Source organism: Nerophis lumbriciformis, linkage group LG03 (genome assembly GCF_033978685.3).
Source record: "Nerophis lumbriciformis linkage group LG03, RoL_Nlum_v2.1, whole genome shotgun sequence".
NCBI classification, from domain to species: Eukaryota; Metazoa; Chordata; class Actinopteri; order Syngnathiformes; family Syngnathidae; genus Nerophis; species Nerophis lumbriciformis.
Window position 1 is genome coordinate 18,301,406 of NC_084550.2, and position 14,079 is coordinate 18,315,484.

The 14,079-nt window shown below is 40.0% G+C and overlaps 1 protein-coding gene across 2 annotated transcripts in view; it reads left to right on the forward strand.

Moving 5' to 3' along the window:
• ints15 (integrator complex subunit 15) overlaps nucleotides 1-14,079 on the forward strand; it is a 39,023-nt gene that overhangs the window by 6,739 nt on the left and 18,205 nt on the right. For both annotated transcript variants that reach the window (XM_061928416.2, XM_061928426.2), the window contains exons 3-5: nucleotides 5,086-5,286; nucleotides 5,377-5,598; nucleotides 9,183-9,348. In XM_061928416.2, coding sequence (XP_061784400.1) covers nucleotides 5,092-5,286; nucleotides 5,377-5,598; nucleotides 9,183-9,348 — 583 coding nt within the window. In that variant the 5' untranslated portion in view covers nucleotides 5,086-5,091. The remainder of the gene's footprint in view (nucleotides 1-5,085; nucleotides 5,287-5,376; nucleotides 5,599-9,182; nucleotides 9,349-14,079) is intronic.

Genomic DNA, 14,079 nt, shown 5'->3' on the forward strand with positions numbered 1-14,079 from the left:
GATGTTTGATAAGAAATTATTGAGTTCGAGCCTATCCTCTTATCGAACCGATTCCTTATCGATTCTCTTATCGAGTCCATATAGGTTGTTGTATATGGAAAAAAACACAAAATATTTGGTTTAACAAAAACTCACTTTTATTATGTAAGAAAAAAATAAAATCTAATAAATAAATAAATATTGACTTTTACCCCCCTAAAAAAATTAAATTAAATAAATAAATATTGACTGTTGTTACCCAAAGTATATTAAGTGGGATTTTTCAGAAAAACAAATATATACAGTAACACAAAAACAACCTGTCTCTGTGATCACGAGAGGTGTATAAATAATAATATAGTGTTAAATAAAATCAGTCCATTGCGCATAAAACTGAAAATAATACAGCTCTCCAAAAAGTGCACTTCTGCTGCTATTTGACATAACTGTTTGTTATGATGCTTTGACATTTTTGCACTTTATTTCTTTATTGAAATAAAATTCTATGAAGAGAAAAGTTGTTTGCAAATGTGGTTACAATGCTAAAAAATGAAAAGTTAAAGCTAAAAAAATAAATACACTTTGAGTTAACATTATTTCTTTATAGGGGGAAAGATGTGATGTTATGAGCTAGGGAATATAACAACTACACTACTCAGCATGCAACGGGAGTGACGAGCATGCGTGGTAGCCCTGAAAAGTGTTGTTGCATGTCGCCACCCGGCAGCTAAGAATGAGGTTATGAGCACGCTGTGAAAGTAAACGTCAAGAACTCAGCCAACGCGCCTTGTCTGCATTATTTATAATTAGACAGACAACACATATACAGTGTGATTTTGTTTTGTTTACAAGGAAAGAAAAACAAAAGTTAAAAAAGGGAGATATGTTGTATATATATGTATGTGCTGCGGTTGCTTTAAGAACGTTGCGACAGCTGCCGTAAATGAGGTGCGTTGCTAGCCTGGTTGCTATGTTTCCGGTTGGTCGTAAAAGTGTTCATCATGTGTTTGTAAATCTCTCAGTAAAGTTATTCATTGGATTATACCTTTTGTTTTGAACTTTATTACACCTTGGAGCGCTTTTTCCGGTCCATTGTTTTTCCTGCTTTCCCTATCTGCTCCTAATGACTGAGCTACGTGACGTCATTTCTTGTGATGTCTCAAAGGGCATTTCTGGTCGGGACGGGATTCGTTCCCAGGGATTCGAATAAAGAACCAACTCTTTTTCTTTACTATAGTGGTCTCGATAACGGGTACCGGTTCTCAAAAAGGGATTCGAGTCCGATGACTCGGTTCTTTTCTTATCGAACAACCGGGAAAACCGGTTTTGAGTATCATCCCTACTAGTGAGGCATAATGATGCAATATGTACATATAGCTAGCCTAAATAGCATGTTAGCATCGATTAGCTTGCAGTGACCAAATATGTCTGATTAGCACTCCACACAAGTCAACAACATCAACAAAACTCACCTTTGTGCATCCATGCACAACGTTAAAAGTTTGGTGGACAAAATGAGACCGAAAAAGAAGTGGCATAAAACACGTCCTCGAAAGTCGGAGAAAGTTATACATGTAAACAAACTACGGTGAGTTCAAGGACAAAACGGCGCTCGACAAATACTCGAATCAGTGAAGCATGTTAAATATTAAACAGTGTGCTTTATAACAATTAGGGAGGTTTGTGTCATGTTTGTCCTCCTACAGAAACCATATTAACACGACAAATATATTTTTTTCCCCTCATCTTTTTCCATTTTTCATACATTTTTGAAAAAGCTCCAGAGAGCCACTAGGGCGGCGCTACAGATGCGGCTCTAGACCCACGGGTTGCCGACCCCCGCTACAAATTAGCAGTACTGCTACTTTTTGTACTTACTTGACATATTACGGTTGTCTGTTCAACATCTTCCCGCTTGAAGCCAAACCACCGCCAGACGTTGGACCCTGTGCTGTTTTTCTTGGCAATTAATTCTTCCTTCATTTGTTACCAGATGACAGTATGTGACATATGTAAAAAGGTGCACTTGTTTTATGTCTGTGTGAGAAGGAGAGAGTAGAAAGATTGAGAAAAGCCTGTAGTGTAATGCCCGCAGCTAAAAGCAACTGCGTGAGAACGTATACTCCAATATAGGGCTGGGCGATATAGCCTTTTTTTAATATCTCGATATTTTTAGGCCATGTCACGATACACGATGTATATCTCCATATTTTGCCTTAGCCTTGAATGAACACTTGATGCATATAATCACAGCAGTATGATGATTCTATGTGTCTACATTAAAACATTCTTGTTCATACTGCATTAATATATGCTCATTTTAAACTTTCATGCAGAGAGGGAAATTGACCAAAACTGTATTTATTAAACAGTTATTAAGCAGTGGCACAAACATTCATGTCATTTCAAAACAGAAAGTGCAAGATTGTCAGAGACATTTTAAAACAAGCTATTAGTGCACTTTTGTGCATGATGTCACTAAGATGACATATAAAAACAACACTAAATTAAAGTGCACTTTTTGTACAGAACACCACTACAATAGTTTAAAACAATTAAAGTGCACTTTTGTGCATGATGTCACACAAGATATTTCAATGAGTGTCAAATAAAAATGAGCTGCATAATAGGAAATCAAATATTGTATGTCCTTCGCTATGTGGTAGGTTCCTGCGGACGTTATCTCCTTCTGTTGTTGACTATTTTTTTCATACGGTGTTGATGTGGAAATGGTTGCTTTGGCATTTTGTTGGGTGTGGCACCGAATGGAGATGTTGACTTTGACGGTCTCTCACTGTCGTCCGGGTTCCATGGACCACCAAGCACAGACATGACGTCGAGCAGTTTTGACTTTGTTTATTTTTTCAAGTAAACTCAGTCTCGTCGGGTCGCTTTTCAGCTCCTCTTCCCTGCTCGCTCTTCGGTTCGATTTTCAGCCTGCCGCATCGTCGTCTTCGTCTCGCTCTCTGTCTCTTCCGCGCTGCATGTGCTGCTAGCTCTCCAACACCTTCTGCCCCGTCGTTCTCGGCTGCCGCCCCTTTTACACACAGAGGGGATTACGCAATTGTGCACAGCCGGGCGATCCACGCACCTGACATTTATTACGGCGTCGATCCTCGCCGCCATCTTGGGGTCGGCCCCGGCGTGCCCTGTCTCGCTGTTGGTCTGCCGGCCACGCCTCCCCACATCGACATGCAGAGTTTCAAGCACTCTTCATTCTCTAGCGGGTGACTTTTCAAGTCATGCTACAAATTAGCAGTAATGCTACTTTTTGTAGCAACACTTTTGCCGCCTACTTGACATATTACGGTTGTCTGTTCAACATCTTCCCGCTTAAAGCCAAGCCACCGCCAGACGATGGACCCCGTTTTCTTGGGAATTAATTCTTCCTTCATTTGTTACCAGATGACAGTATGTGACATATGTAAAAAGGTGCACTTGTTTTATGTCTGTGTGAGAAGGAGAGAGTAGAAAGATTGAGAAAAGCCTTTAGTGTAATGCCCGCAGCTAAAAGCAACTGCGTGAGAACGTATACTCCAATATAGGGCTGGGCGATATAGCCTTTTTTTAATATCTCGATATTTTTAGGCCATGTCACGATACACGATGTATATCTCCATATTTTGCCTTAGCCTTGAATGAACACTTGATGCATATAATCACAGCAGTATGATGATTCTATGTGTCTACATTAAAACATTCTTGTTCATACTGCATTAATATATGCTCATTTTAAACTTTCATGCAGAGAGGGAAATTGACCAAAACTGTATTTATTAAACAGTTATTAAGCAGTGGCACAAACATTCATGTCATTTCAAAACAGAAAGTGCAAGATTGTCAGAGACATTTTAAAACAAGCTATTAGTGCACTTTTGTGCATGATGTCACTAAGATGACATATAAAAACAACACTAAATTAAAGTGCACTTTTTGTACAGAACACCACTACAATAGTTTAAAACAATTAAAGTGCACTTTTGTGCATGATGTCACACAAGATATTTCAATGAGTGTCAAATAAAAATGAGCTGCATAATAGGAAATCAAATATTGTATGTCCTTCGCTATGTGGTAGGTTCCTGCGGACGTTATCTCCTTCTGTTGTTGACTATTTTTTTCATACGGTGTTGATGTGGAAATGGTTGCTTTGGCATTTTGTTGGGTGTGGCACCGAATGGAGATGTTGACTTTGACGGTCTCTCACTGTCGTCCGGGTTCCATGGACCACCAAGCACAGACATGACGTCGAGCAGTTTTGACTTTGTTTATTTTTTCAAGTAAACTCAGTCTCGTCGGGTCGCTTTTCAGCTCCTCTTCCCTGCTCGCTCTTCGGTTCGATTTTCAGCCTGCCGCGTCGTCGTCTTCGTCTCGCTCTCTGTCTCTTCCGCGCTGCATGTGCTGCTAGCTCTCCAACACCTTCTGCCCCGTCGTTCTCGGCTGCCGCCCCATTTACACACAGAGGGGATTACGCAATTGTGCACAGCCGGGCGATCCACGCACCTGACATTTATTACGGCGTCGATCCTCGCCGCCATCTTGGGGTCGGCCCCGGCGTGCCCTGTCTCGCTGTTGGTCTGCCGGCCACGCCTCCCCACATCGACATGCAGAGTTTCAAGCACTCTTCATTCTCTAGCGGGTGACTTTTCAAGTCATGCTACAAATTAGCAGTAATGCTACTTTTTGTAGCAACACTTTTGCCGCCTACTTGACATATTACGGTTGTCTGTTCAACATCTTCCCGCTTAAAGCCAAGCCACCGCCAGACGATGGACCCCGTTTTCTTGGGAATTAATTCTTCCTATATTTGTTACCAGATGACAGTATGTGACATAGGTGCGCTTGTTTTATGTCTGTGTGAGAAGGAGAGAGTAGAAATATTGCGAAAAGCCTGTAGTCTAATGCCCGCAGCTAAAAGCAACTGCGTGAGAACGTATACTCCAATATCAGGATATAGTCATTTTCTACATCGCACAGAGACAAACCCGCGATATATCGAGTATATTCCATATATCGCCCAGCCCTAGAAACATGCCTATGTTTTCAAATTAATCATATCAAAGTGTGGAGGAAATGATTGCAAAATGTAATTTCCATGTCCGTTAGGTAGTGATGGGTGATATACGTCAGTCCCTGCTGCCTCGTGACGTGCTGAGTGCCGCCAAGGAGCTGCTGTACCACCTGGACATCTACATCAGTAACCTGGTTCAGTCCGGAAGGCAGCCGCCCCAGGTGGACACCAAAACCTTAGAACTGGTGGAGGAATTCATTCTCCATGCACCCAAGGACAGGAACGCCCTGACCAGGGTAAGGCATGACATTGTGTATACTGAATTTTGTAAACAAAACAAAAATAGACACCGCTAATAACCGCTGCCTTTTTTTTTTGTCTTTTAGAGAATGAGCGCGCTGCAGGAGCTCCAGCTTCTGGAGATCATGTGCAGCTGTTTCCAGGAACAGAGCCGCGACAATGTCCGCCAGCTCATGTTCTCCGCCCTCTTCAGCCTCCAAGGCAACCAGGCGGATGACAGCCGCATGGCACTGCTCGGAAAACTGGTCTCCATGGCAGTCGCCGTGAGTCGAGTTCCCATCCTGGAGTGTGCTGCCAACTGGCTACAGGTGAATACACTAAACTGAACTTGTGCTAGTATACTATGGATCCCGAAAGTATTCACAGCGCCTCACTTTTTCCACACATTTTTTTTTTTGTCTGTCTTGTTTTTCCAGTTTGTTTGCTTTTTACTTTCACAATCTTTACTTTGTGTACATCTTTTCACAACTGTTTAAATATAATATAAATGATTGCAGCTGGGATGGGCTCCAGCGCCCCCCCGCGGCCCCGTAGGGGATAGGCGGTGGAGAATGGATGGATGTATATATTTTTCTAAAAATATAATATTACTATAATATATATATAACTATAAATAAAAAAATATTATTTTTTTTAATATACATTTCTATAAATATTATGTTAGGTTGTTAAGTATGTTAAGATGGGGCGGTATCGCTCGGTTGGTAGAGTGGCCGTGCCAGCAAGTTGAGGGTTCCAGGTTCGATCCCCGCTTCCGCCATTCTAGTCACTGCCGCTGTGTCCTTGGGCAAGGCACTTTACCCACCCGCTCCCAGTGCCACCCACACTGGTTTAAATGTAACTTAGATATTGGGTTTCACTATGTAAAAGCGCTTTGAGTCACTAGAGAAAAGCGCTATATAAATATAATTCACTTCACATGTTACAGCCTTATAATTCAGAAATGAATACATTCATTTTTGTCCTAAGAATTCTACAGACAATACCTTATGTTTTAAATTTGCCAATTGTATTTAAAAATATATAATAAGAGTACGGTATTAACAGCCTTTGCTCAATACTTTAAGTTAAAGTTAAAGTACCAATGATTGTCTCACACACACTAGGTGTGGTGAAATTTGTCCTCTGCATTTGACCCATCCCCTTGTTCACCCTCTGGGAGGTGAGGGGAGCAGTGAGCAGCAGCGGTGGCCGCGCCCAGGAATCATTTCTGGTGATTTAATCCCCAATTCCAACCCTTGATGCTGAGTGCCAAGCAGGGAGGTAATGGGTCCCATTTTTATAGTCTTTGGTATGACTCGGCCGGGGTTTGAACTCACGACCTACCGATCTCAGGGCGGACACTCTAACCACTAGGCCACTGAGTAGTTGATGCACCTTTTCAGTCTTTGCAGTCTTTTTGAATAGGATGCTAGAAACTTGGCACACCTATTTTTGGCCAGTTTTGCCCATTGCTCTTTGCCACACCTCTCAAGCTTCATCCAAGATTTCTTTGTACATTGCTGCGTTCCTCTTTCCCTCTATCCTGACTACTCTTCCAGTTCCCGTCGCTGAAAAACATCCCCACAGCACGATGCCGCCACCACCATGCTTCATCTGTACCGTCGTGAAACTCTACCCGATTCTATGCACACTTCTAATTAGAGATGCCCGATAATGGCTTTTTTTGCCGATATTCCGATATTGTCCAACTCTTAATTAGCGATTCCGATATCAACCGATACCGATATATACAGTCGTGGAATTAACACATTATTATGCCTAATTTTGTTGTGATGCCCCGCTGGATGCATTAAACAATGTAACAAGGTTTTCCAAAGTAAATCAACTCAAGTTATGGAAGAAAATGCCAACATGGCACTGCCATATTTATTATTGAAGTCACAAAGTGCATTATTTTTTTTAACATGCCTCAAAACAGCAGCTTGGAATTTGGGACATGCTCTCCCTGAGAGAGCATGAGGAGATTGAGGTGGGGGAGGGGGGTAGGAGGTGGTGGGGGTGTTTATTGTAGCGTCCCAGAAGAGTTATTGCTGCAAGGGGTTCTGGGTATTTGTTCTGTCGTGTTTATGTTGTGTTACGGTGCGGATGTTCTCCCGAAATGTGTTTGTCACTCTTGCTTGGTGTGGGTTTACAGTGTGGCGCAAATTTGTAACAGTGTTAAAGTTGTTTATACGGCCACCCTCAGTGTGACCTGTATGGCTGTTGACCAAGTATGTGTGGCATTCACTTGTGTGTGTGAAAAGCCATAGATATTATGTGATTGGGCCGGCACGCAAAGGGAGTGCCTTAAAGGTTTATGGCGCTCTGTACTTCTCCCTACGTCCGTGTACCGCTGCGTACAGCGGTGTTTTAAAAAGTCATAAATTTTACTTTTTGAAATCGATACCGATAATTTTGAAACCGATACCGATAATTTACGATATTACATTTTTATTTTCCCCAAATATTTTTATTGAATTTTGCAGACAGTACAGTATGTTGGATCATGGCAACAGCAAGTTGCGGTATCTGCACATTTTACAATATGTAACATAGTAAACCCCACCCCTTACAATACCCACCCACTTTAATTCCCAAGGTAATTGTCATATAGTGCCCACAACAAATATAGACACACATGAATATATGCAAACTTGGATTTAATCTAACAAATATATAAAAGATAAATAAGGTAAAATAAATAAATAAATACTACATAAGATATGCACGATATTACATTTTAAAGCATTTCTCGGCCGATAATATCGACAGTCCGATATTATCGGACATCCCTACTTCTAATACATTTTTCAATCAATCGATCTATTATAATTACCGTATTTTTCGGAGTATAAGTTGCTCCGGAGTATAAGTCGCACCGGCCGAAAATGCATAATGAAGAAGGAAAAAAAACATATAAGTCGCACTGGAGTATAAATTGCATTTTTTGGGGACATTTATTTGATAAAAGCCAACACCAAGAATAGACATTTGAAAGGCAATTTAAAATAAATAAAGAATAGTGAACAACAGGCTGAATAAGTGTACGTTATATGAGGCATAAATAACCAACTGAGAACGTGCCTGGTATGTTAACGTAACATATTATGGTAAGAGTCATTCAAATAACTATAACATATAGAACATGCTATACGTTTACCAAACAATCTGTCACTCCTAATCGCTAAATCCCATGAAATCTTACACGTCTAGTCTCTTACGTGAATGAGCTAAATAATGTTATTTGATATTTTACGGTAATGTGTTAATAATTTCACACATAAGTCGCTCCTGAGTATAAGTCGCACCCCCGGCCAAACTATGAAAAAAACTGCGACTTATAGTCCGAAAAATAGGGTAGTCACAAAAGGTTGGAAACGAAGCCAACACTACGAGCTGTGTTCACTTACCACAGACAAAATGTTCACAGCACAGTCTGGAGTGTTCTATAAGAGTCTTGTGATCCGTCTCTATCATGCTCTGATGGCAGAAATCCACTTGTTACGGCGGTCAACATTATGCACCAAGTAGCGGGAAAAAACACGATTTGATCTGTTTCATCTTCGGTAGTTGCTTCAGGTCTTTCCGGTGCACTGTTGTCGATGTAGCGCCTCTATAGTGGCGCAACGCTGCAACTGCAGTTAAACTACGTAGCTGCCGCAGAGGGACATCAATCGCTCAATCAACACAACCGGAGCTTTACGCCGTGTTGAGCGATATAAAAAAAAAACAACAACCCTGCGCTTTGACAATAAATGCCCTTAGATACTTTAGTTCACATGTCAACATAGTATCGCAAACAGTGGTCATATGCAACCATCCCCCAAAAACACCTGCAAACATTGCAATACAACATTTTGAGCTTCACGGTTGCAAGTATAACCTTTTGTGTCCTGCATCTCTTTGACAGAGGACCCACTGTGTGTATTGTGTGCGTCTGGCGCAAGTTCTGGTCGACGACTACTGCAGCATGATGCCAGGTTCAGTGCCCACCTTGCAGAATATCCACAGCGCCAGTCCACGCTTCTGCTGCCAGTTCATCACTGCTGTTACCACACTCTATGACCTCACCTCAGGTATCACATCTGGACACAGGAAACGCATGAAATCATTCAAAAAGATTTCCTCATAAAACGTTTTTATGTATTTTTTAAAAATAATTATTTTTGATAAATGCATTATTATAATTATATCCCTCCATCCATTTTCTACCGCTTGTCCCTTTTGGGGTTGCGGGGGATGCTGGAGCCTATCTCAGCTGCATTCAAAATTTTGATTTTTTTTTTACAATAATTATAATCATTCACATATTACAAAATATTATGCTTTAGTAAATATTAACTAACTTCATCATTTCATCTGCATAATTGTCCATGACATATGTGCATGCAGTTTTTATGAGCTCTGTGGAGAACATACCATACCATACCAACTTTATATAAAGCCCTTTAAAAACAACCACAGTTGAAGAGCAAAGGGCTGTACACCACAAAGAAATAGAGGCAAAGGACAGACTAAAAAATGAAATTTAAAACAGTAGTAAAATACACATTGAAAAAGCAAATACAAATTACCCTAAGAACATTTTGTTTAGATAAAAAGCAGTTAAAAAGTTAAAAACAGTTTAAAGTCTCATTCTAGGTTAAAAAAGCCAGTGAATAAAAATGGGTTTTAAGAAGGGTCTTAAAAATAGCCAAAGAAGGGGCCTGTCTCACATGGAGAGGGAGATAGTTCCAGAAAAAAAGTGAGCAAAACCATGAAAAGCGAAAGAAACTGAGTTGCTGATGTTTGTGTTTTTTTCTGACACAAGATAGCGAGACAGATGTTATTTTTCAACTGGATGAACAATTCCTGAAGGAACTGCGTAAACTTCAAAATGACTAATTGTTGAAAGGGAGCACACAATTCCTGTACAGGCTGAATATTTTGAAGTTGGAACGGTTTGAATCGGATAAAAAATGTGGGAGTTTTGGAACTTTGAAAAAATGTCTCGTTCTTTTCAATGGGAATTTCATGGAAATTTGGCAATTTTTTGGAAAATGCTAAATATTTTGATTGTTGTGAATGAGTTGGTGTTGGAATTTTTCAAATCGGTCGAGAAATGTTGAAGTTGTAACATTTTTAATTGAGAAATAGTATTACTGAATTCCTGGAATTTCGTGAAAACCGGGAATTTTTCCAGTTAAAAAAATAACTTAGTTTTTTGTCCTGATTAAGAAGAATGATTTGACGGTGGAACGGTTGAAAGGGGTCGAAAAATGTGGAAGGGGTAGTCGTCAGGAAAAAGGGTTTGAAAAAACGGGAATTCTGGGAATTCCTGGAATTTTTTTTAACTTGGAAAAATTATAGTTTGAATTTCCAGGATGAGTGGAATGTGTTGAAGGTGGAACGGTTTGAATCGGTTGGAAAATGTGGAAATGGTGGAAGTTTGAAAAATGGCAAATTCATTTTGAATGGGGAAAACGGTCCCGGAAAACCTGGAATTCTTGGTAATCTTGGAATTTTTGGCATTTGTCAAGGTAAAGCCTGCGATTTCCAAATAGGCTGAACTGTTTCAAGTTGGAACGGTTTGAATCGGATAAAAAATGTGGGAGTTTTGGAACTTTGGGGAAAAAAAGTTCCTGTTCTTTTCAATGGGAATTTCATGGAAATTTGGGATTTTTTTTTAGAAAATGCTAAATATTTTGAATGTTGTGAATGGTTGGTGTTGGAATTTTTCAAATCGGTCGAGAAATGTTGAAGTAGTAACATTTTTAATTGAGAAATAGTATTACTGAATTCCTGGAATTTTGGGAAAACCGGGAATTTTTGCTGTTCAAAAAACAACTCCGTTTTTTGTCCTGATTAAGAGGAATGATTTGACGGTGCAACGGTTGAAGTGGGTCGAAAAATGTGGAAGGAATCGTAGACAGAAAAAAGGTTTTGAAAAAACGAATTCTGGAAATCTGGGAATTTTGGGAATTTTTCAAGGTAAAGCCTGCGATTTCCGAATACCGGTAGGCTGAATTGTTTCAAGTTGGAACGGTTTAAATCGGATAAAAAATGTGGGAGTTTTGGAACTTTAAAAAAATGTCCCGTTCTTTTCAATGGGAATTTCATGGAAATTTAGAAAATTTTGCTAAATATTTTGAATGTTGTGAATGGTTGGTGTTGGAATTTTTCAAATTGGTCGAGAAATGTTGAAGTAGTAACATTTTTAATTGAGAAATAGTATTACTGAATTCCTGGAATTTTGGGAAAACCGGGAATTTTTCCAGTTAAAAAAATAACTTTGTTTTTTGTCCTGATTTAAAAGGAATGATTTGACGGTGGAACGGTTGAAAGGGGTCGAAAAATGTGGAAGGAATCGTAGACAGAAAAAAGGTTTTGAAAAAACTAATTCTGGGAATTTCTGGAATTTTTTTTAACTTGGAAAAATGATAGTTTGAATTTTCAGGATGGGTGAAATGTGTTGAAGGTGGAATGGTTTGAATCGGTTGAAAAATGTGGAAATGGTGGAAGTTTGAAAAATGGCCAATTCATTTTGAAAGGGGAAAAATGTTCCGGAAAACCTGGAATTCTTGGAAATCTGCGAATTTGGGGAATTTGTCAAGGGAAAGCCTGCGATTCCAAAATAGGCTGAACAGTTTGAAGTTGGAACGGTTTGAATCAGAAAAAAAATGTGGGACTTTTGGAACTTATAAAAAATGTCCTGTTCTTTTCAATGGGAATTTCATGGAAAATTGGGATTTTTTTAGAAAATGCTAAATATTTTGAATGTTGTGAATAAGTTGGTGTTGGAGTTTTTCAAATCGGTCGAGAAATGTTGAAGTAGTAACATTTTTAATTGAGAAATAGTATTACTGAATTTCGGGAAAACCGGGAATTTTTCCAGTTCAAAAAGAAACTTTGTTTTTCGTCCTGATTAAGAGGAATGATTTGACGGTGGAACGGTTGAAAGGGGTCGAAAAATGTGGACGGGGTAGTCGCAAGAAAAAAACGGGAATTCTGGGAATTCCTGGAAATTTTTTCAACTTGGAAAAATAATATTTTGAATTTCCAGGATGAGTGAAATGTGTTGAAGGTGGAATGGTTTGAATCGGTTGAAAAATGTGGAAATAGTGGAAGTTTAAAAAATGGCCAATTCATTTTGAATGGGGAAAAATGTCCCGGAAAACCTGGAATTCTTGGAAATTTGGGAATATTTCGAATTTGTCAGGAGAGAGCCCGCAATTCCCGAATACCGTATTTTCCGCACTATAAGGCGCACCTAAAAACCACAAATTTTCTCAAAAGCTGACAGTGCGCCTTATAACCCGGTGCGCTTTATATATGGATAAATATTAAGATTCATTTTCATAAAGTTTAGGTCTCGCAACTACGGTAAACAGCCGCCATCTTTTTTCCCCGTAGAAGAAGCGCGCGGTGCATGCTGGGATATGTGACGTTTCATTTCCATTTGTGTGTTTATGTAAAGACCCCAAAATGGCTCCTATTAAGTGTGTTGTCTGTCTAATTATAAATAATGCAGACGAGGCGTGTTAACTGAGTTCTCAACGTTTACTCACAGCGTGCTCATAACCACATTCTAACTCCCAGCATACAACAACGCTTCTCAGGGCTACCGCGCATGCTCGTAACTATCGTTGCATGCTGGGTAGTGTAGTTGTTATATTTGCTAGCTCATAACAGCACATTAAGAGACACGCTTACGCGCTTAATTCAATACTTGCCGTCATTCCGGGTGGATTGACAAAAGACCTCCAGCCGCTAGATATTGGTGTCAACAGGGCATTCGAAGCTAGACTGCTAACTGCGTGGGAACAGTGGATGACGAAGAAGCGCGCGGTGCATGCTGGGATATGTGACGTTTCATTTCCATTTGTGTGTTTATGTAAAGACCCCAAAATGGCTCCTATTAAGTGTGTTGTCTGTCTAATTATAAATAATGCAGACGAGGCGTGTTAACTGAGTTCTCAACGTTTACTCACAGCGTGCTCATAACCACATTCTAACTCCCAGCATACAACAACGCTTCTCAGGGCTACCGCGCATGCTCGTAACAACGTTGCATGCTGGGTAGTGTAGTTGTTATATTTGCTAGCTCATAACAGCACATTGAGAGACACGCTTACGCGCTTAATTCAATACTCGCCGTCATTCCGGGTGGATTGACAAAAGACCTCCAGCCGCTAGATATTGGTGTCAACAGGGCATTCGAAGCTAGACTGCTAACTGCGTGGGAACAATGGATGACAGAAGGCGAACACACCTTCACTAAGACGAGGAGGCAGCGCCAGACGACGCCAACATCTGCCAGTGGATCGTAAATTTGCCCAACTTTTCACTTCGGACACCGAAGACGAAGGATTTACGAATGAAGAATAACTTCAGAAAGTGAGCGCTATGTTTATTTTGTGTGTTGTGACATTAACGTTCGAGCAACATTATGTTGCTATTGCTCTGCACTATTTTGAATTTTACTATGTTTGTGATTGCACATTTGCGTACATTTTGGGAGTGAACAAAGTTGTTAGAACGCTGGTTTTTAATATATTATTAAAGTTTGACTGACCTATCTGACTGTTTTTTTGACATTCCCTTTAGCGCAGCGTAGGCGCGGCTTTTAGTCCGGGGCGGCTTATTGGTGGACAAAGTTATGAAATATGCCATTCATTGAAGGTGCGGCTAATAATCCGGTGCGCCTTATAGTGCGGAAAATACGGTAGTCTAAACAGTTTGAAGTTGGAACGGTTTGAATCGGATAAAAAATGTGGGACTTTTGGAACTTTGAAAAAATGTCCCATTCTTTTCAATCGGAATTTCAT